Raw genomic sequence first — 22630 nt, 5'->3', positions numbered from 1 at the left:
CATTGAAATCTAGGGAGCAGAACACATTTCAGAGCCGTTGAGTACAAACTGAGGATGAAAAATTACTATTAAAAACTGAATGGATTCCAGAAAGCTGATGGTCTTTGTAAATATTTAGGTAATAGTTAAGGTGATGTAGGTCCTTTGGTGCACCAGCCTAAATTATTTTGGCACAGGATTTGTAGCATGTTTTTGACCTTTTACTGGCTATTTCTTTTTCAGTCTAATCTAGTGCTGGGTCATATAGCTGCATTTTAATTTTTTCTGTGATGAAAGCTGTGGTAAAGACTGCATTTGTGATTCTAAACTTAGTTGTAGAACAGTTAGAACCTATCTGGAAGTACTAGTTTGAGCACTTTTATTAATACTAAGAATGTGATAAGCTTTGCATGTTGCACTTCAGAGGCATATTTTTATGGAAATTCCTAGACATAAAAAAAAAAAAAGGTTAAGTAAAAATCCAGCTTCAAGTCTGTCATAATGAAAGTGATAGAAGAGATTTTTTCAAATACTAATAATTCTATATTCTATATATATTTTCTGTGCCATGTCAGTCTCCACCTACACATTCATTTGTTCATGTTACCTTGTGGAGCATGGTGGGAGGGGTGGAGTTTAGCAGTGAACATAGTTTATTCATACTATTATCCTCTCACAGTAGAAGTAAGTAATATTCCTTGTAATTTAGACAGTACTCCCTTTCAATTACAGGAAAACCTTCTTGCTAAAGCAATAAAGTGATGTATGCCTCAAGCTCCAAATACAGTGCTGTGCAATGTGACAAAGTTCAGTTCAGATATCAATGCTCTTCATGGTTTATAGAGAATTTGTTCATATGTGGGAGATCTAATGTCAAAGAAGACATTCTTCACTCCCTGCTCCCACCCCAGTAATTTAACTGGTGGAAATGCCTGGGGATGAAATCTTGTTCCATACTACTCCATCAAACGTCTCAATTACTCTTGTCAGTTATTAATGTGACACTGAGGGAGATGCCTGACATCCTGTGACTTCTTGTAAGTAGAAAACCCACTTAAGTAGTGAGCTTCTGGAATAAAGCTAATGGAAACATGAAGTGCAGTTTTTCTTCCTCTGGATGCCATCCAGCTTTTTCTTATACCTGCATTAATCTGAGTGTGTTCCAGTTTAGGAAGGCTCAGAGAACTTCCTAATACTCAGTGCTAATACTTGAGATTGGTGACAGGCTTTTTCAGGTTCAATATTCTTGTTACCTTTCTCATGAGAAACATTTACATTGTTATTTACAGCACGCCTGTTAGAGCCAGGGGGCTTTTTCTAAACACAGTGCGAGTGCTGTCCTTCCTTTATTTTATTTAGAATGTTCTTTAGCTGCTTGTAGCCTAGACATTTTTGAAAAGCCTTTTTAAACATGTAGAAATATTTGACATTATACTTTTAATCTGTTCATGTAGTTTAGTTTTCGTGTCTCTCTATAGTCTATTTACCCTCTCCATTTCATTCTCCTCAGTTTCTCCCCCAGGTTATAAAGCTCTGATAATAGTGTCGTGTTAGCACTGAGCTGTGTTTTTCTTAAAACTGTTACAACTCTAAGGTGTTATGGTGAGTGATAATAGTTCAGAGCTTATCACTGTATGTGCAATGATAAAGTGCCTTCGTGGTTTGCTGCATTTCATCTAGCCTTTTATCACTTGATTGTCCCAGTGAGGGTGGCTGCCACAACCCTTTAGGTCCCCTGATTTCAGGGCAGTGTGGCTGAAAAGTAAATAGGAGGGGGAGCAATGGCTGGCGTCAGGAAAATAACACTTTAATAAGGAATGAAAGAAAATAGGGATGATGCCCAAGAGCCAAACAATAATAACCAGGGAGAGCTCTGTGGGGGTGACCAACCAAACACGAGAACAAGGGAAGGCACAAGGATATATAACCTTAGGGGATGAACATTCTAGCAGCCTAACCATATAGGGAGCAATGTTACCCAGTCTGTAACTTATTTAACAGAATAACAGAGGGGTATCTTGGGAAAGGCTTATAACTCAAATGAAAGATTCCCATGGCTTCAGATAGATAGGTGACTCTTCAGCAGCAATAGTTGGCTGGCTCGTGTTCCCAGCCAGGCTGAGCTCCATACTTAATTAGTCATTAATTTAACCTTCTGCTGGTTTTGCTTGAGTTTTTTTTTTTTTTGTTGTTTTTTTCCTGAATAACACAGAATCACTGACAGATTTTGGCACCTTGGTATGAGCCCTTTTTTCTTTCATTCACATATAAATGTATTGAATTATTTAGGCCTTAATTTATATCCCTGTGTGTTTAAATTTATAATCTTTCCCCTGGCAGAATGGAAGCTGTGTTTTTCTAATTGTCATATTCTGTTTCTTAATTTCTCACTTTTCTGTGTAGCCTGCATTCTAATTTGTTTAGAGGACTTATGTGAGAAGCCTTACTTCCTATCTTTAGAGATGTAAATATGATTTGGGTCCAATCCAGTATATCTTTTTTTCTTAATTACAAAAAAAAAAGGGGTTGTATTTTTTTTTCTGTATACTCCTTAGTTGGAGGAACTACTCAACATATAAAGTTATGTATTAAATGTATTTAAGATCATATCCTGTTTTTGAATGTATAATTTTCTGGGATGTAGTTGAGGTTATTATTGTTGCTTTCTGGCCTTTTTGCTGCTTGGTCTTTTGTCAGTGTGTCTTAGTCACATTTATTTAAACAAAAGATTAAGGAAACTACATTAAAAACTCTATACCTAAAACTAAAATTTGCAAGATCATTTAGAAGACTGCCTACTTACCTTTGCTTGGCTCACTTTGCTGGGCCACCTTGATAAAAATTTTCACATGCATCAACTGTTAGATCTTCTTATGGAATAGTGAGAATGGTATGTATTTTTTCTAGGTGTGTGCTCAGTGAACTTGGAGGTGTGTTCCCACTGGGTAGGACTGAACATAATATTTTGCTCTGCATATGCTTAGCTGTTCCTGACTGTTTTCAGTCACTTCAAGAATACTTCCTGTACTATAAAATGGGAAGGCTAATCCAGAAATCTTGTTTTGTATCCTGTCATCTCGGATCCTTTATTCTCCCCAGCACATGGGTTTTATCCTCCTCCTACTGCACATTCCTGTCACTTCTTTTTTGGAGTGCAAATGAATGCATGAAGTCTTGATCATATAGTGTGTGTGCCATACCAGTTTCCTTCATACTCTTAGTGGGTGTTGCTTAATGCATTAATCTTTTGTTCGGTACAGTTTCCAAGGGCTTTAATATTCACTCGTAAAACCTGTAATTTCTTTTAAACTTACATATTTTGTATGAATGCTTCATTGTTGCTTCCTGTCTGAGAAAGTGCTTTCAGTTTTCCTTTTATCCTGTTCTCACTAGGTTTTCACCTTTTCACTGAAAACAATTAGAAGTCCCTAGCTTGTGTTTGTTTTAAAAATTATTTCTTGTGCATGATCGTATGACTGTCATGGGGCCAGCCTCCAATAACTATGTGAACAAATAAAATCTGAAGATCAAAAGGCACAAGAAATTGTGATCTTTTAAAATATCTTTTTTTTTTCCTTTGTTATTCCCTGTTCATGCTCTTTGTCCTCTTGCTTAATCTGGAATTCAGGTGCCATAGCTGTGACCTAAGAAGAAAGCTGTGTGCACCTGACCAGGGGTGATATTAGCAGGCAAGGGGCTAAAACTGCCTTGAGCTGAGTAAACCCACTGCTGAGAGCTTTAATGTGTTTGTGTTGGTAGGAAAGTAAATCTACAAACACTTCTATTATTCAGCATGCACTCTATTGATCCTTTCTGCCTGAAATAACTTTAGTAGATTTTTTTGAAGGGAGGCAGTGATTCCTAGTGGTTAGAATAGCACTGAGAAAATTGAGGGTGTTCCATGTGATGGGTGTGTGCATGTTGATCCACTTTGTGTGCATATATACACAACTAAAAATCTTCCTTTATGTGAAAAGACTATTATGTGCCTTTGAAGATTTCAGAATTCCAGAATGGAAGTGTCATACAAAATGTCACTTAAAATGCTGAAGTTTTGGAAGCAGTGTTTGTCTAAAATGTGTGTAAACCATTTTTGCTAAATATGTGATCAGACACTTTGCAACAAGTCAGCCAACTACAGTGATGCTCACATGATGTGATTCAGTTGTGTATGTTAAGGGTATTAAAAGGGTTGGGAATCTATTGCATCTATTACTGATTTGTGCTAGAACACTGGGAAGGAAATCTTGTGACAACCCTAGTTTACTTTGTCTTTAAAGTTGAACATATTTTTTTTAACATATTTCTTACCAAGATTGTGTAAATTCACAATCTTCAAAACCTTGTATGAATGTTGAAGGGTTTGTTGGGTTTTGGTTTTCAGTATAGTCCAAAGATGAGGTTTAGCTATGTTATTTAATCTTTAACCTATAATGGCATTTTTCTTTCATAATTTAAAATTGTAAGCATTGGTTTCTTACAATCTCACTTAGACTAATCCTCTACTGTGGATTGACTGCCTTTTTATCCGTTTAATGGCTAAATTTCAGAGGTAAGGGGCAATAATTGCATCATAGCAAAGTATTTGAGAAACCAAAGTGTTTCCTTGTTAAATATTTCCTATTTTTGATCAAAACCTAACAGAAGTAGTAAAAGTGCCTGCCTGTGACAGAATGAATGCTAAATTCCCATTTGAGCTTATAGCAACAAAGCTGGAATCCTACTTTATACGGCCAGTGTGCCAAGTAATGTGTAAAGCTTCAAAAAGTAAGTAGCTGTGTTTAGTTTTTATCAGCCTGTGTGCAACTTCCGTACATAAACACTTGTGTTTAGACTTTTATATTCTGAGTATTTTCCCTGGAGGTGTAAAACATACTTTTTACTAGGAAAACAGAAATTACACTATAGTCATGTTTGGCCAGTACCATTGAAGTCTATCACTTAATAACAGGCAGTTTTAACTTAGTCTTCTGAATGCGGTATGACTGTGAGATGTATACAGGTCTTTATGTAATGACCTGTTTTGTTGTAATGAGGTTTTTTTAAAAAATGCTTTCATAAAATGGGTTTTTAGAGACAACTTTAACCTGTTCAAAGAAAAGCCTGTATATCAAAAACGGATATTTTTGTAGGCCTTCAAAAGTTTAAATGCTTTCTGAAGTATGACTACATAAATGCAGCCAAGTCAGAAATGCATCTGCATCGTACTTTGCAGATCACAAATAATTTTTTTTCTTTTTTTTTTGGTGAAACTGGGAAAAATTAAAGCAGTGTAATTTCATATCTTAAACCTAAGACTTTATCACACAGAATAAAAAAAGCAAAACCACTAAAATTTTATTAATAACATTATTGTTACAATACCTGTTAACTAATTTTGTTGAATGATCTGTCTCTGGGAAGGGAGAATTAACTATGTTGGGAACTGAATTACAGAGCAGTTTAATGAACTAAGCTTTACACATTCTTGAGGTTCTTGGTGGCGGAGTTGGAACTACAGCAAATAATCACACTTCTGCACCCCTGGTCTTAATTTCTTTAGTGAATGCTAGGTGCTATCTTAAACTTCTGTACTTTCTCTTGCCTGCTTGCATTTGAATGACTGTGGTGCTTGTGAGCCTTGGATAACTGATAGACTTCATTGGCTTGTATTAACACACTTGACACAAAACAGCTAGAGAAGTCTATTTTAATTGTCATAAAAGATACATGAAGTATTGCAAGATGAGTGTTCCTGTCTTTTGGAAATTTTTATATTCAAGACAGAGTAAAATTTGACATTAAAAAGGCACAAGTTTTTAGCAAAGCTGGAAAATAAAAGCTTCCACTGACAGCATTTCCATTGCAATACTCATATGTGGGAGGAATACACATCAAGATATTTTCTGACTAAAAACACACTTAAGAAAAAGGGTGATAAGTTACAGTCATCAATTCTTGTGGTATTGTTATGGGGGATGGGTATACTCCTGTGTAGTTGTTTGTTCAATGTTGAGCTGAATTGAAAGAATGTGTTGGCCATCCTTGTTTCAAAACACACCTTGATTGCGTTTTGGACCTTGTACCTTCAGAGACTGACCTATATACCTTATGAAAAAGTAGATTGATAATGGCTGCCATGAGTCATTTCATGTTTGACCTGTTTAATTATCCTCGTGGTTATCTTTTAAGCAAAGGAAAAATATTGCTGGTTACAAGAACTGTATATACTAAGATACTCTAAATTTTATCTCCACAACCTGTTCTTCCACCTTTACCCTACAACTACAGAAACAACCTACAGGCGTATTTTTAATTAACTATCTGTTATTTATATTCATAGATCACATGTGCAAGTACATAGAATTGATAACTGGGTGGGAGGGATTGGGCAGTAGGTTGAAAATAACCACAGAAAGTGTGTCTTTCCCCTGGCAGTCAGCTCTTCTAGCACAAACATTTCAACAAGTTTACTGCAATAACACCATTGTTTTTTCTCATTGAAGGAGGTAGTTCACCATAAGCCTGCATGGTTTTAATTTTGCTTTTTTTCTTCCCCCATCTTTGCAAATACCATTATGTACATGTTAATCTGCAGTGTAATACAATAAAGTAACTATAACCTGATGTTGTAAAATATACCCATTTTGTTTCTTCAGTTTCCTATTGAAGTACATTTTCTTATCTAACACATTCTCCTGAGCAAGAAGAGCTAAAAGGGGTCAGAGCTGTGCAATGCTCTTGTGTGTGCCAAGTGGAGGCACACATAAGGATGGAAAGGAAGAGACTTTGATATATAAGCTGCCAGAGAACTGCCTTTCTTATTAGGTTTCTTATCAGTTTAGCAAACTGCTTTCTGTAGTTTGTTGTTTTTCTTCTGTGTGTAAATTCCCCTTAAATAAACACTGACTTATGAATGGTGCCTCCTATATTATCCAGAGCATCCAGATGCTCCTATATAGCATCCAGAGCATTATCCACCACAGAAATATCTGTGGTGTTCTCAACATGTAGAAAATCCTGAACAGAAAAAACAAAAGGCATTCCTAATTTTGATGCAGAAGGGCTTAATGAATTTGAAAGCACAGGAGGAAAAGGAGAAGTACTGCCTTGCCCAGCTTGTTTCATTTGAGTAGGGTAGGTAGATAAATACTTCACTTTTTTGAAACAATATGCACTTTCCCTGTAACTTCCTGTTTATTGTTAGCAGAGAGCCCCTGAATGATGTTTGCTGCTGTTAATGGTGCCAGCTGGAAAACAGGCTTCTGAGTTGTTTAGAGTTAAATTATGTTGGTTATATATCAGGGCAAGGAGATTAGGTAGTTAATTTTGCTGGGATGCTGTTTGCCTATTTTACAATAATATTTCTACAGCTTTTTGAAAAGACCAAGTACTAAATTAAAATTATTTTTCATTATGTACCTTTTTTAGCCAGACAACATGTTATAATCTGGCATTAGAACTTTTCCAAGTGGAACTTGGCAGACAAAACTGTGGCATGGTGAGAAGAAATCTCTTACGTCATGGTTTGTTCCTATTAAATACATCCATTTTAATGAAAGTGTTGGCTTGTGTAGCCTGTTCTTTTTGAAAATGGTCCCAGTGCCAGGGATTTTAAGGAATGTAAGTAACCCTGTTCCTTGGGAGATCATGTGGAATGGGGTTTATTTCTTCCTTCCTGCCATCTTCTGAAGAAGAGCTGATAGTGCTGGGCCCCTCAGCTGGCAGGGCTGCTGAGCAGCTTCTCGCATTGCTGCTGCCCCACTCAGGTAGGCACTGTAACTTGGAGTGGATGCCTTAAAGTCAGTTTCCTACACCTGGAAACTGCTTCCCAAGCACACTTGTCATGCTGCCACTGCCCTCAGGATGTAGATACAAAGTGTCCCAGGGTGTTTGTGTGCCTTAATGTGGTCAATAGGTGTCAGACCTTGGCTCTCAGTGTAGAATTTGGGTCTACCTTTCTAAGTATGATTTTAGATTGATTGGTTAGTAAAGCTGTAGCTCTGAGTCAGTGGTCAGTTGTCTATTCTTACCCAACTTAAAACATACAAGTTGTATTGTTTTTTTCTTTAAAATTTTTCCTAACTAATTTATGAGAAGTCATCTCATAGAAGAGTTGCAGTCCTGACCTTCATCAGCTTTGATATTAACTAATTCTTTATTCATCAAGTAGCATGCAGCATGATGTTGTTTATAAACACTGGATATCAGATAAAGCTCTTGAGTTTTTCTTTAGGATTTACTGGTGGAACAGTATGATGCTTTTGAAGAAAACCAATTGTTTAAGTCTCTGTATGCTCAGTAGATGAGAAAGAAGAAAAATATAAGGTAGAGTGTGGAGTAAAATGAAAAAGACCCAAGGTTTAGCAGGTGTAATTGTTGTTAGTTTCTGTATGCTCCAGAGACTGAGGGACTGAGCTTTCAAATAGACTGTTTTAAAGGCTGATTATTTTTTCAAAATCCTAGAGAAGGTTTCAGTGATAAATAAAGAGATTGGCAGGTGAAAGACTGAAGTGATATCAAGAAAAGAATAGTAATAGTACAAAAGCTGACATGTTCCACATATTTATTGTAATGAATATTCTATTGAGAAATTAATTTTGTGGAAGTAAATGAGAAACTGTAAACTGTGGCATCCTGTGGCATGTACCAAATAACAAGGGTAAATATGCTGAAGTACAGTACTGAGATGGAGAGTCAATATTGTAATAAGTTAATTCCCACTGTTCTTGCAAAACCCTTGTGTTGGATTTTTTAGTCATGATCATTTAATTCTTCAACCACATACAGCAATGATTTTTAAAATACTTTAAACTGTTGCTAGTAAATAATTTTCTGTATCTAATTTATAGAGGGCATGAAGGAAGAAGCTGAAGTGCTCTTTGAAGAACTGCTAGAGAGGGCCAAAGCTGGAGAGCCAAAAGCACAAACAGAGGTAATTTTATATGGTTTTTGTCTGGTCTTGTTTTCTCTTAATTCCAAAAATAGCACTGCCTGCTGCAGAATTATTATCTCTTTCTCAGCTGAACTGTGTCTGTTTAGATGCTAAACTATTCAAAGAAAGGTGATGCCATATATTGAGAAATATATTGAGAAATGCTGCTTCCTTGAGAGTGAGTGGCTTCAGGTCCAACTCTTTAGCAAGGAAAAGGTACAGAACTGATTTTGCTTTTCTTCTTTTTAAAGAAGCATGTGTGGAGCTGTGCAGATAGGGACTGCTGAATGCTATTGGTTCAGCACTACAGTGTACAAAAATATACCAGGGCTCTTAGGCTGGACTCTGGAGGAAACTGAACACCATTGAGGTGCTTTAGCAGGGACAGAGGTTGGTTGCTGATATTTTCCTCATATACCATTTCTTTGTTGAATTACACATTTTAGAAAAGAAGCCCCTTATTTATTGAAATTAGCTGTGTTTACTTATTTAATGGCAGATAAAATTGAATTAATAATATCAGTTCTGTCCTGCATTTGTTAGCACTTCAGGTTTTCCCTTAGGTTTTAGAAAAATTATAAGTTTTCCACTGCATTCCATCACTTGGTGTAGTGGTATAAATAGCTTAAAATTGTATAGAAGGGTTTTAATTTGTGTTAAACTTGGTTAGTGTTTTACTTGAGCATTCTTTTCCAAATTCAGCTTTGATGCCAGATAGGAGTGGTTGCAATCTTCTACATGCTCATTGGTGGTTTGGATTTTTCCCCAAGGAAATCACCACTCCTATTGTAAATAAAAATCAGAGGTAGGGATGGGAAAGTAATTCTTTCAAAGCTAGCAAAAAAAAAAAATAAAAATGGCAGTGCTTGTTCCCCATTCCATCTCAACTTGTTTGAGGGGCAGGCTGACCTTGGAGTTGTAACCTGAGATAGTAACAAATTCCTCACTTTGAAACAGCTGGTAGCTTTGTGGAGGATGAAACATTATCCTTGAGGGAATCATTGCTGTAAATTCATCTTTTGGCTCTGTTCCTCCACACAGAAGAAAGCAAAGTCCATAATATTCTTTCAGGATATAATTTCCAGTTGAGTACGAATACTCAGAAATACTAAGTCTGTGATGCATACATATGTATAAAAATTATGGGGATTTTTCTCCTTTGCTATTAATTCCACCTTTATCTCTTTAACTGTGCACATTTTCTATTCCCACAGAATAATAGGATTCTTATAATAAAAAGATACGGCATACAATTTTGCTTCAGTGTGCACGCAGGATGAATTGACTGCCTGAAATGGAGCCCAAAATACAGTAATTTCTTCTTCATGTAGTCACATTTGTTACTTGTGGAGAGAGAATCAGCTTTTAGTTTTAAATCCTGAAAATAAATTTATTTCTTCTCTATGGTTGAATACGTTCCTTTAGAATCAATTACAAAATTGTATTTTTATTTCTCACATTTGTAGGAGTATGAATAAGAAGCTGAGATGCCATTTTTGTGCTGTTTGTTAACAATTACAAAGTCAAACACTAGAAATCAGCTGGTTCAATGGCTTGTAGTTATTTTATTACTCTGTGTTTATTCAAAAATAATTCGGCAATGACTATGGAAATAAATGCACTCTGAGTGGCTGTCAACATGTATTACTCTAACTTAAATATATGTACTTTTAAATCAAGAAATAACTGTATGGCAGTTACATAATGAAACACCTACAACTGGAATTCTGTAATGGAGAAAAGGCAGTTCTGTGTCTTTAAACAGGGGATGTCTGCAAGGGGACTGCTTGACATGATCAACCCACTTAGCAAAGCCAGAGATGGGAACAGCCTATAGAGAAGTACAGGGTGAGGGTCTGTGTTAAGATGTTGCCAAATATGGCTTTATTTCACACTTCTAGCTCATGGGAAAGAGAGAATCCCAGGCTGGTTAAATTACAGATTTGAGGTTAACACCTTTTCCTATCCATTTTCCTTCCTTTGACTGCTACAGGCCAGAGCTTTGCAGCCATTTTCAGGTGGTTTGATGTAGGAACTTTGCTGTTAAAACCACAGACAAGCCAAAAAGCAATTGAGTCATAAAACAGGTTATGCTATCATTTTGCTTGTGCAGTACTCTTTTGTGCTATGACTAGTCCCATGATCTGTTAGTTGATGTTGCAATATGTGTTTCTATGTCCAAGAGATCCTTAGAAACTTAAGAGCTGCGTGATTAAGTGCTGCTACTCTTTAAGCTTTGCTCAAAATCTCAATGGCTATAAATATAAACATGCTTAGGAAACAGCTGATCCTGTCAGATGGATGTTATTTGCCATGTAATTTGTTCAAGCAATTCCTTTCTGAAATAAATAGCTGTAGGTACATCTGCAGTTGAGTGATAGTTTACCATGCAATTGCTGAAATATTTTATTTTTTTTTTGTCTCTAACCTCTGTTCTTGGTGTGCACTTCCCATGGAACTCCAGCATGACTTTGTAATCAGTGTTTGGGTTATCTAGTCAAATTTTCTCCTTATCTCTGTATGGTTTTGGATAGCTTCACTGTATGGATTTAATGTCTACCCAATAACTCTCTGTGTGGAAGTTCTTGAAGTGCTCACTGAAGTATAAATGAAGTTAAATGGCTGGAGAATTACCCTTTACTGGTTAAGAAAGGCCTTTCTGATTATAACAGTGCATTTAATCTACATAAGGGTAATGTGATTTATTAATCTTTCAACAGCATTTCTTTAGTCAGCTTTAGTGGCAGTAACAAATGAAAGTTTCAGAGAACCTTTCAAACAGGGTTTTTTGTTCCAGCAGATAATACTGTGGATATAAAAAGCTATTAAGGTATTGCATTAATTACTTCTGGAATGTAGCTGAAGTAACATTAGGAAGAGAGTGCAGTGAGCCAAGCAAAAACATTTCCCAGATTCTCAAGGTATGCAGATAAAATATCCAGTAGTTCTGGTCATTTTCTGCCATTTAACTTTTTATTGCCTTGTGTTGTGATAATCAGAAGTGTTTCATACTACTGCATAAATATAATTTCTGGTATATTTTCATATATTTTGATTTTTAGAAGGAAGAAAAAAGGTGGCGTTTTTTTCTTACCTGTAAAACAGTAACATAGACAACTGCTTGGTAATTTTTGTAATCCTGAATAGGAGAATTTTTATAAGCTTTTTTACTGAATTTGCTTGATGCTTAAACAGTATTAATTTTATTCCATTCACCAAATAATCATGAGTTTGCTTTGATCTTCAGTGACTGAGCTGGTGTGAGTCAGGGATTGCCCTTCTTGAAACCTGCTTCCATGTCAAGGCCTTGTCAATAGCTTCATCTGAATTTCTCATTGTCAGTGGCACCATATTATATTACATTTTCCTTTTCTGGCTCTAAAATGAAGTTAGCAGTATTGTCTGGTCATTGTTGTGTAGGAGGAAAAGAATTCAAGAAAACTTCTAACACTGTGAGCTTCACCTGATTCTGTCAGATTCCTGAACACCAATGGCAACCGATTCACTGACCTGGCCAAATGTGTTGCAATTCCTTCTTGCTTCCAGTTCTTCCAGATCTTTCCAGTCAGATCAGCTTACAACTATGTTCTTTAGTGCTAGGAGCATATGTTTTGACCTTTTGTTCAGAGAGAATTTATCTTAGCTGAGTTTCATGGGGTGGGAGGGAAGAAGAAAGACATAGAGACAAAGGGGAGTATGTTTCAGTAATTGAAAGAATTTCGTTTCCTATTTATTATAGGTGGGGAAGCACTTCTTGAGATTAGCAGAAGAGGAGGATGAAGAACTTAACAACTGCAGTGCAGTTGACTGGTTCATCCTTGCTGCTAAGCAAGGTCGAAGAGAGGCTGTCAAACTCTTGCGTAAATGCCTGGCAGACAGAAGAGGTATGGGTTCTCTGAGGCATCCTGCTTCCAATTCCCACATTATCTGAAACAATATTGTGCTCATTTGAACTCTGAAAAGTTCAAATGATCATGGCAAAATTACGTGAATAGTTGCTAACAGACTGCTCCAACAGGTAATTTAAAGAGCACTAATTACCAACACTGCTTATTAAAGCATTTTTGTTAGTTATTTGCTTGAATTTCTTTGTGAAATCCACGTGTTCTGCTCATCCTCACCTTTCATGGAAACTTCTTTTCTTTGACTCTGAGGAGCATAAATAAGCACGCACCGGCTACATATCTGCTGTTTCATACTTTTGCCCCTCTCCAACCTCTCTTCTAATTGGTCTTGTTCACTGTCTTCTCTCACTTTAACATTCTTGTCTTCCTCCATGCTACTTCCCATGCTTGGAATGGTCTCTTCTCACCCACCAACAATATGAACTCTTACAAAGGGAAAAAAGCCCCAACAAAGCAAAAAAGAACAACAGCTTTTACTCAGTTTTTGGTGCCTTTGCATGTCACCCATGCCTGTCAGCATTACCTTTTGCCTGATCCACTGTGCTTCAAAAGCTGAAGCAAGACATAGTATAATGCATGTCTTGCACAGCTTTGAAGTACAATTTAAACCTAAGCAATGTGATTAGATTTTGATAAGCAATGGACATGGAAGGCATTTGAGTAATTTACTTAGGTGGTCAGAATGTGACTGAAACTTGAGAAGTTTCAGACTAAACTGCCAAAAATTGTGAGCAAATCTATCTAATCTGTTTCTGCATGGGTGTGGGATAAGTGTGTAATGTATTTTTTCTTTTCTTGAGGCATAACTTTTGAGAATGAGGAAGAAGTGAAAAAGTTATCATCTGAAACTGACTTGGAGAGAGCTGTGCGAAAAGCTGCCTTGGTCATGTATTGGAAATTAAATCCAAAGAAGAAGAAGCAATTAGAGGTTTCTGAACTGCTGGAGAATGTTGGGCAAGTTGACAATGAAGGTTTGTTCAAGAACTGATTTATTACTGATAAAATACAGACCTATGGGCACAGTACAGCTAGAAACCTAAAGGGCTTTATGATCAGGAATGAGATAATAGTAAGTGTACAATCTTAAGATTGTACTTAATATAACTCTCTCAATGACTAGCCCTTTTTAATAACTATGCTCTCTGGACCAACACTTGCTGTAGGTCATGGGTCAGTTAAACACTTGTTTAAGTGACCATATATTTAAAATATCTTTATTTAGCACTCACTGTCCTTGGAAAATAGGTATTTTATGGCTTTGATTTTTTTTTTTCCCTCTAAGAGTCATCCTGGTGATACCTCACTAGATGTTTCAATTTACAGATTCAGTCTTCAAGACATTCTGCCACTATAGAACTAAATGTTAGCTGTTTCTTTTTCTAGTACAGTAAAAGGAATATAGAAAACTATATAGTCACTTGCTATCTGTTTTTATGTAAGTTTGTCTTCTCCCTACTTTGAGGAGTTACCATTCCTCAGATGTTGCAGTTACTGGTTGATCACTTTAACTGACTACTTTGACTTTCATACACTTCTTTTATTGAAACAGATGGTGAGAAGCAGCCTGGTCCGGTCCCTAAGTCTGTGCAGAAGCAGAGAAGGATGCTGGAGCGATTAGTGAACAGTGAATGTGAGTGCATGCTGCTGCTTTCAGTGGTTTTAGTTTCTAGTTTGCTTTGGTAAACAATTTTGTGCTGGCAGACTAAGAATGTATAGAAAGTTTGGATTGCAGTAAACCAATAGTTTAGTTTAGTTTAGACAGTGTCAGTTTATTCTGTGTGGAAAACCAATAACTGATCTGCATGTGACCTCACAGAAGACATCACCATTACAGTCAACTACTAAAGGGAGTTTGCATGTCATTTGGTATTTTTATATTCTTGCCCTTTCAGCACGCAGAAGTCTATTCAGCAAAGTAGATTTTCATTTTCAATATTTTTTTTTTTAGTTCTAACTGCAGTAAGTTTTCTGATTACAGTGAGGGAATGAATTATGCACCAATTTAGTGCAGGCAGATCCTTCATTCTATTTGACTTGCTTTCATTTGTTCTTCCCTTATAATTAATATTTGTCTTTTCATATTTGTTCAATGAATGATTTAGGAAAGATGCACCAAGGTACTTATTTCGTGATTTACAGCAGCTTAGTTCATGTATTGCAAAGAATTAAACCCCTTAACACACACAGGGTCAGATTTGTAGACCTAAGTCTGTGAGTTTTGTAAGGTTTGGTGGTGTGTGGGGATTGGAAATTAAAGTTTTCCTTTGTCTAGCATAACTAAGAAACACTGATGTGCTTTTGGGCTTTTAGGAGGATGGCCAAAGAAAATGAATTATCAATCACTACAATGCAGCATGTGTAGTTTTACAAGAACAGTATTTAACATAAGGTTCAATTATTCATTGTCAGGAAAACCTCAGTTTCTTGGAATGTGCCAAGTCATATGGAGCAGTTCATGCGCAGTGTAGATCAGTACTTGAAGAGCACTTTTAAATGTCAAAAAGCATATTATTTACTAATACATCTGTAGATAAGATTATGTGAAACTAAAATATCATACATGGAATAGGAAGTCAAATCTGGAGGTTTGCAGGTTTAAAGTCTTTGAAACATTAGATTTACATTTCATGAGGTAAATTTGGTCTTTACCTTCAAGGACTGTTCATTACACAAGTGACTTGAAAAATAGCATTCCTGAGTGGAGTATTTTAGTTTTCATTAGCTTTGTCAGAAGTAAAAGAAGAGCAGGGGCACATGCCTGTGTATGAATAAGGGATTAAGGGATGTGAGAAACAGTATTTTGGAAAGCAAGCTTGTGGTCCAATCAAACCTTCTGTGAGACTATGTCAGCTGTTTTTATGACTTGGCTGCCACTTCTGGCAAGCTAGAAAGTCCTTCAAGGACAGCACTGAGTTTCATTGTCCAGTCATTGTATCATAATGCAAATGTATTTGGGTTCATTTGAGCTGTGTTGCATTGGGGTTCTTTCCATCCCTTTAGGTGAACTGGCTTATGCTGCTACTGAGTGACTGCACAGCAAGTCATTTTGTTCTGGATTTTTCAGTAATTCAGAGAGCTATCAGAAAAGGAGCTGGCAAACATGATTTTTTTTTTTAAGCCTTAAATTGCAGAAAAAATAGCAAGGCAGTAAATGAACCCATACGTAAGTGTAGGCAGAAGTGGATGTTAATATTTTTCTTTTCCTAGGGTGGATGGGGGGAGGCAGGGGAATTTGTCAGAACCAAACTGAAAAAAAATCTATGAATAATAAAATAGAATCTACAAAATATGCTTTTTATATCAATTTAAGAGGCACTAAGGTGACAAAATACTAATGACATTTTAAAATGAAAAGTTTCAAACACTTAAAGTAGAAGTTAAGCTGTTACCTCTTCTCTATAAAGCTTTTACCTTTTCATGGAGGAATAAGAAAGCTGTTACTCTCCATCATTTACTCCTCTGACTCAGAGTTTCTTCATTTACCTTGCCAGAAGGAGATTCTTCTTTCATTGTTAGTACATTGGCAATACTTGGAAGATAATTTTTAAGCTAGATATGTGTTTGCAGATACCTGATCTGGGTTGTCCTTAATGGAGGCATAAACAGAAAATTAGAGGTGACATTGTCAATGGGCAGTTGTTGCATGCCTGAGAGGGTGCGTGTCATTGCAACTATACATAGTAAGTTAATAACTCCTTCCTTCTCAGGATGTCACATGATCCTGTAAAAGTGCTGTAAGGTGTTTTTGTAAGGTTCTAACATGTCTGCTTGGCAATTCTACACAAATAAGACTATTCCAACACTGTATATTTTTTCCCAATAAGGCAGTAAATTTAGATCACACCTTTTGTGTTAGGCTTAGTCTGAAGCCCACCAAGACAGCTAAAGAGTCTCACAGATTTCTTGATGAAAGTAAAGTTGCCTTACACTCTTTGAATAATAGGAATAGTTAGCAAAAATAAATCCTTTCTTGTTTCTTGGGAGGCATGCCAGATGGTATTTTGTGGGACTTAAGGGTTCATGCATGGAGGAGGGGGAGTGGTAAAAAGTCCAAGCCAAAGGCAGCATCCATATTGTGAGATTAAACCAAAAGATAGATTGTAAAATGCTGATTTTCTGTTGAACTCTTAACATTCCTTTTCCTCTAGTATGTATCTTAAGACAAATACTTTGCTCTATATCTCCAGTGTTCTCAGTATTAAATACTGAGCTATTTATGTGTTGCTTCTATAAATGTAGCATGTTTAAATTAAAAATCTTCTGGGCCCAAACCCATTAATGCTCTGATTTTGAATTTGATGAAGTAGTTATCTGTCTCTTTAAAATCTCAAACTAGTAAGCAGGCCAGCTTTCATATCTTTGCATCAGCTAACTAGTTAAATTTACTGTGTAGGAGTTGTTTTACAGACTTTTGTCATTCAATTCTTTCATGTATACAGCAATGTAATTTGATTTAGTTTATGGAAAAACTAAATTGCTGTTAATTATCCTACTTTACAAACTCCATCAAGCTTGTCTGCCACAGAAACTAGTTAATCCATGCTAATGTAGAGAATTGGGTGCAAAGAGTTTGAACCAGTGCTCAAACAAAAGAATCATCTTTTGTCCTGCTATTTCCCTAGAGTTTTCAGTAGTAACTTCATGCCTCGCTTATGCTCACAGGAGTGGATAAGAATCTTCCAGGGCAGAGGGATGAATTTTGACTCTTTGTAAACTGAGCAAGGTCTGTTTTGTTGCTGGTAGCTGTTTTAGATACACTTAGACACTTAATACAGATCCAGGGAGGCCCTTTGTATAGCCACATAGTATATATTAAATTCATATACTCTAAGTAATATATATTTAGTCTCATAGATATAATAATTTAATATTTACCATAATTATATGTCTGTAACTTCTGAACTCAGAAAAATAACTGTTAAATGACAAATCAGAAGTCAGTGTTTCAGTTGATGACATAAAAATAATTCATTACTGCTTCTGTACAAGTCTTTCTTTCCAAGGCAGCTTTTGAATATTTCTCTGAAGCAGATACAATAGTTTATGATTTAAAACTGTGAGCTATTCCAGTAGTCTTTTTATTTTTTCTTTGGAATACTTGCAGATAAGCTACATTCATTCACTCTGTTATGCTATTTATTAGTGTAATAAACTTACCTGTTGATCTGACAGGATGTAGAGTATTATATATATTGCTGGCACAAGGAGATAGTTTTCAGCAGAGATCTCAGGGCAAGTTGCAAGGTAAGCCTGTGTTGTCAGTAGTTCAGTTTTTGTAGACTAGTTTCTGGCAGGAAAGAAAATTAATATTCCAATTAATAATTAATACAGTGTTGTGATAAAATTTATTCCAAATTTTCATTTTATCTTTTTAGCTAAAAAATTTATTGCTCTGGATGACTTTGTTGAAATTACCAAGAAGTATGCAAAGGGAATCATCCCATCTAACCTGATTATGCAGGAAGAAGAAGATGATGAGCTGGCAGGGAAGAGTCCTGAAGAATTACCCCTACGACTGAAGGTAAAAAGGCAGTATGGAACAGGTTATGTTGAATGGCCTCTTAAACATCGCAGACAAAACAGGAGTGACTTGCACTTCTCTCTCAATACTGATGTTTAGTTTGTATAGATCAGTACAAGAATTGTTGCTGTAACTTTGTTTTGGACTTGACCTCATATATGTTTCAAGTTTAGTATATATGAGTCATGTATTTAAAAGAAAGTGACAACAATTTTCCCTGTAAGAGATCAATCTACCTTCATTATATCTTCAGTAAGGATTAAAATGTACCTGTCACCACTGCCCTATTTTTATTATAAATGATGTTATATGCTTCATATCTTTCTAATTCAAACACGGGTGCAAGCAGGTGGGAAAAATTATCCATAGCATGAAAAGGTTCTGTTATGACTGAATTGAAAAAAGATGAACCCTGCTGCATCTACACTGATACTTCTCTAGACAGTGAAAGAAGGGAAAATTAAGGTGCATGCCTTCAATACTGGCATAAATTTTAGGTGAAGTTGGGGGTGTGTGGCCACTGACCTGACTTTTTTTGCTGCAATTTTGTTTGTCCATTATCATATTGCAGGGGTGGGGAAAAAAGGGGGAGTGAAAGGTGTCTCTTGACAAGCTTTTGCATGGCTAATTGTCTGATAGAGATGCGTTTATGAAGAACAGAGATGCCTTCACAAATAAAGAAGCTTTTGCCCAAATCACTGGGGCATGTGTTGTCCCAGTTCATGACAGTGCCACAGGTATTTGCTGGAACATTCTTGGCTTTTCCTCTTGAACTAATAAAATTAAAAGATCTGGGAAAACATAGAAACTGTTATTTTAAGGGGGAAGGAGGACTGATTGCAGCATCTAATGTCCCTATGTAATATCTGAATGTGTGTTTGAAAAATCCAGTACCTTTTAATTGCTCTTTTGTAAAGTGTATGGTTGGTTATAGGGAGAATGTTCAATCCAGCAGTTTCTCTGTTGTCCAGTGACTGTGTTGGAAAATGCCACATAAAATAGGTAGAATTTTAAGATCCTCTACAGTTACTGTTGTGGAGTTAAAAGAATCTGTAAATGTGTAGTAATTGAATTTAACATACTTCTGCTGCTTCCAAAATAGGTTTTGACAGCTGCATCCCTAGATGCTTGTGAAGGATTGTTTAAAGATAAAACCACAGCTGTAAAGACTTCCTGTATGTGTATATGAATCATAATCACTACTTCCTGCAGTGTATATGGATGTATATACATGTAGAATGTATAGCATAATCCTTGCAGAATGTGGCAGTTACACACTTTAAAGTATAGTACTTGGAGCTCAAGTAATGACTTAGTGCAGGGCTGTAGCCATGTAGTTTATCTTCAGTATGAAGTTAGCAGAGCAGAATATTTGACTAGTAAGCCATTTAATTATATGTGTCAAAGGTAATGAAATACATCTTGCCTGAAATCAAAATTGGCTCTGAGCTTCATCTGACTGAGTTAATCAAAATGGAGCTAATAATCTCAGACACAGTAATCTTATTTTATTGGCAACATTGATCTGATATATAAATCTTTCCATGTTAGCTGAGGTTAGACAACTGGCTGCTACTGCTTCAGCTCAGAATGTCTGTGATGTAAAGATACAAAACTGCTCTTTAATAAAATGCTTCTTTTTCTTTTTCCAGGTTGTAAAATATCCACTTCATGCCATTATGGAAATTAAAGAATACCTTATAGATATTGCATCAAAGGCAGGAATGCATTGGCTGTCTACCATTGTTCCAACACACCATATCAATGCTCTCATCTTTTTCTTCATCATCAGTAATCTGACAATTGATTTTTTTGCCTTCATTATTCCATTAGTCATATTCTATTTGTCCTTCATTTCTATGGTGATTTGCACACTGAAAGTTTTTCAGGACAGTAAGGCTTGGGAAAACTTCCGTGCTTTGACTGACTTACTGCTTCGTTTTGAACCAAACCTAGATGTTGAGCAAGCTGAGGTGAACTTCGGATGGAATCACTTAGAACCGTACATTTATTTTTTACTATCAGTATTCTTTGTTATTTTTTCCTTCCCTATAGCAAGCAAAGACTGTATACCATGCTCAGAGTTAGCTACTGTCTCAGTTTTCTTCACAGTGACAAGTTACATGAGTTTAAGCACGTGTGCAGAACCTTACACACGAAGAGCATTAATGACTGAGATAGCTGCCGGTTGCTTATCCCTACTGCAGGTATTACCTGGGAATTTTGGCTACTTGAAATTCTTAGGTAAAACCTTCTTTACAGTGCCTGTAGGCCATTTCTTTGTGATCAATGTAAGCATCCCGTGCCTTCTGTTTTTGTACTTGTTCTATCTTTTCTTTAGAATGGCCCAACTACGGAATTTTAAAGGCACCTACTGCTACCTGGTCCCATATCTGGTGTGCTTTATGTGGTGTGAACTCTCTGTGGTCATTCTGCAGGAGTCCTCTGGCATTGGGCTCGTTCGTGCATCCATCGGTTACTTCCTGTTCCTCTTTGCACTCCCAGTGCTGGGTGTAGGCATTGCACTGATGTGTCTTGTCCACTTTATTAAGTGGTTTTTGTCTTTGGAGCTCATGAAAATTGTAGTGACCCTGGTTTTGTGTGCTGTTCCTTTGCTCTTTCGATGGTGGACAAAGGTTAACTTCTCTGTAGTTGAAGTGGTTAAATCTCTCACTCGAAGCTCGATTGTGAAACTCATCCTGGTGTGGATTACAGCTGTAGTGCTGTTCTGTTGGTTCTATGTGTATCGATCTGAAGGAATGAAAGTTTACAACTCCACGCTGACATGGAATCAGTATGGTTTCCTCTGTGGACCCCGGGCCTGGAAGGAGACTAACATGGCACGTACTCAGATTTTGTGCAGTCACCTGGAAGGACACCGAGTGACATGGACTGGGCGGTTCAAATACGTGCGCGTGACAGAAATCGACAACAGTGCAGAATCTGCAATAAATATGCTTCCATTTTTTATTGGCGATTGGATGAGATGCTTGTATGGTGAAACCTACCCTCTTTGTGATCCCAAAAATGTTACACTGGAGGAGGAAGAATTGTGCCGTCTGAAGTTTTTGACAAAGCATAAATGCCACATGAAAATGTTTGATCGGTACAAATTTGAAATAACTGTGGGCATGCCTTTCAGTAGCAAAAATGGAAGCAAGCCTATAGAGGAGGATGATATAACCAAAGATATTGTGCTGAAGGCAAGCAATGAGTTTAAAAAAGTGTTGCTGAACTTGAGGCAAGGGAGTATAATTGAATTCAGCACTATTCTAGAGGGTCGTCTTGGCAGTAAATGGCCTGTCTTTGAACTGAAAGCAATCACTTGCTTGAATTGCATGTCTAAACTCCTACCTGCAGGGAGGCACGTGAAAATAGAGCAGGACTGGAGGAGCACAGTGCATAAAGCCATTAAATTTGCTTTTGATTTTTTCTTCTTCCCATTCCTGTCAGCTGCATAATGTGTTCACATATTATTTTGGTGGTATTTTCAGTGTCCACTGCATTTACACTACAAAAGGTTTGGCTTCTTAAGAGAAAAGAAAAAAAAAAACCAGCAAAAAACTACCATGCTGTAGCAATGCTCAAAAAGTATGCTAATATAGCGCACTGGTTGAGTTTTGCAAGTGTACACACCGTATCCTGACCTTAAGCCCTGTATGACTGAAGTAATATATAGTACTTTAATACTACAAACTAATGCAGGGGATCACTGCTGACTTATTGCATGGAAACTGTTTTGTCCAAAATGGATATATTGCCTGTGGTACAACACTAGATGCATTCACTTGCTCAATGTTAAATGCACTTTACTCTTTTAAGTATTCTTTTTGTGCCCATTTGTATTTCCACAGGTATGGTTTAGAATAGGTAGCTGACAACAGCTTTTGTTGCATTTATTGCTTGTATTTATTTGGTGTTTTCTAGAGAAAAGTGATCTTGGAGTCAGTACCTGTTAGTGATATTTGCGTGCAGCAATCACTGTTTCACTATTTGTCCAGAAGATAGTGACCACTGTTTTTTGAAGGGGCACAACATTTCACACCCCAGCAAGGTTTTACAAAGTCCCCAGGCTTCTACTTTGCATTAAATATTGTGTATGAAATTTGCTATTTGTTCTGATTGGTTACACTAAGGTATAGTCCATGCTGGTGTGTGAAAGGCAAATACCAAGGCTGATATTGAGATGGTACCAGTAATGGACAAGCTACAGCAACTGAAAATATCCCTAAAAGTCTATAGTGGAAATGGAAATAGAATTTTTGTTTAATTACTTGTATTTTGCAAATAAACATGAAGTACAAGCTTGAA

The 22630-nt window shown here is 36.6% G+C and overlaps 1 protein-coding gene across 3 annotated transcripts in view; it reads left to right on the top strand.

Annotated features, from left to right (window-relative positions):
• The window catches only part of WFS1 (wolframin ER transmembrane glycoprotein), a 34066-nt gene extending 11436 nt beyond the window's left edge, over nucleotides 1-22630 (top strand). For all 3 annotated transcript variants that reach the window (XM_086889199.1, XM_086889198.1, XM_023925519.2), the window contains exons 3-8: nucleotides 8811-8893; nucleotides 12633-12777; nucleotides 13599-13769; nucleotides 14348-14428; nucleotides 18174-18319; nucleotides 19972-22630. In XM_086889199.1, the coding sequence (XP_086745325.1) occupies nucleotides 8811-8893; nucleotides 12633-12777; nucleotides 13599-13769; nucleotides 14348-14428; nucleotides 18174-18319; nucleotides 19972-21780 (2435 nt within the window). In that variant the 3' untranslated portion in view covers nucleotides 21781-22630. The remainder of the gene's footprint in view (nucleotides 1-8810; nucleotides 8894-12632; nucleotides 12778-13598; nucleotides 13770-14347; nucleotides 14429-18173; nucleotides 18320-19971) is intronic.

Source organism: Cyanistes caeruleus, chromosome 5, assembly GCF_971803275.1.
Source record: "Cyanistes caeruleus chromosome 5, bCyaCae1.hap1.1, whole genome shotgun sequence".
Lineage (NCBI taxonomy): Eukaryota > Metazoa > Chordata > Aves > Passeriformes > Paridae > Cyanistes > Cyanistes caeruleus.
Note: the sequence above shows the minus strand (reverse complement) of the source record. Positions and strands in the feature narration are given on the sequence as shown.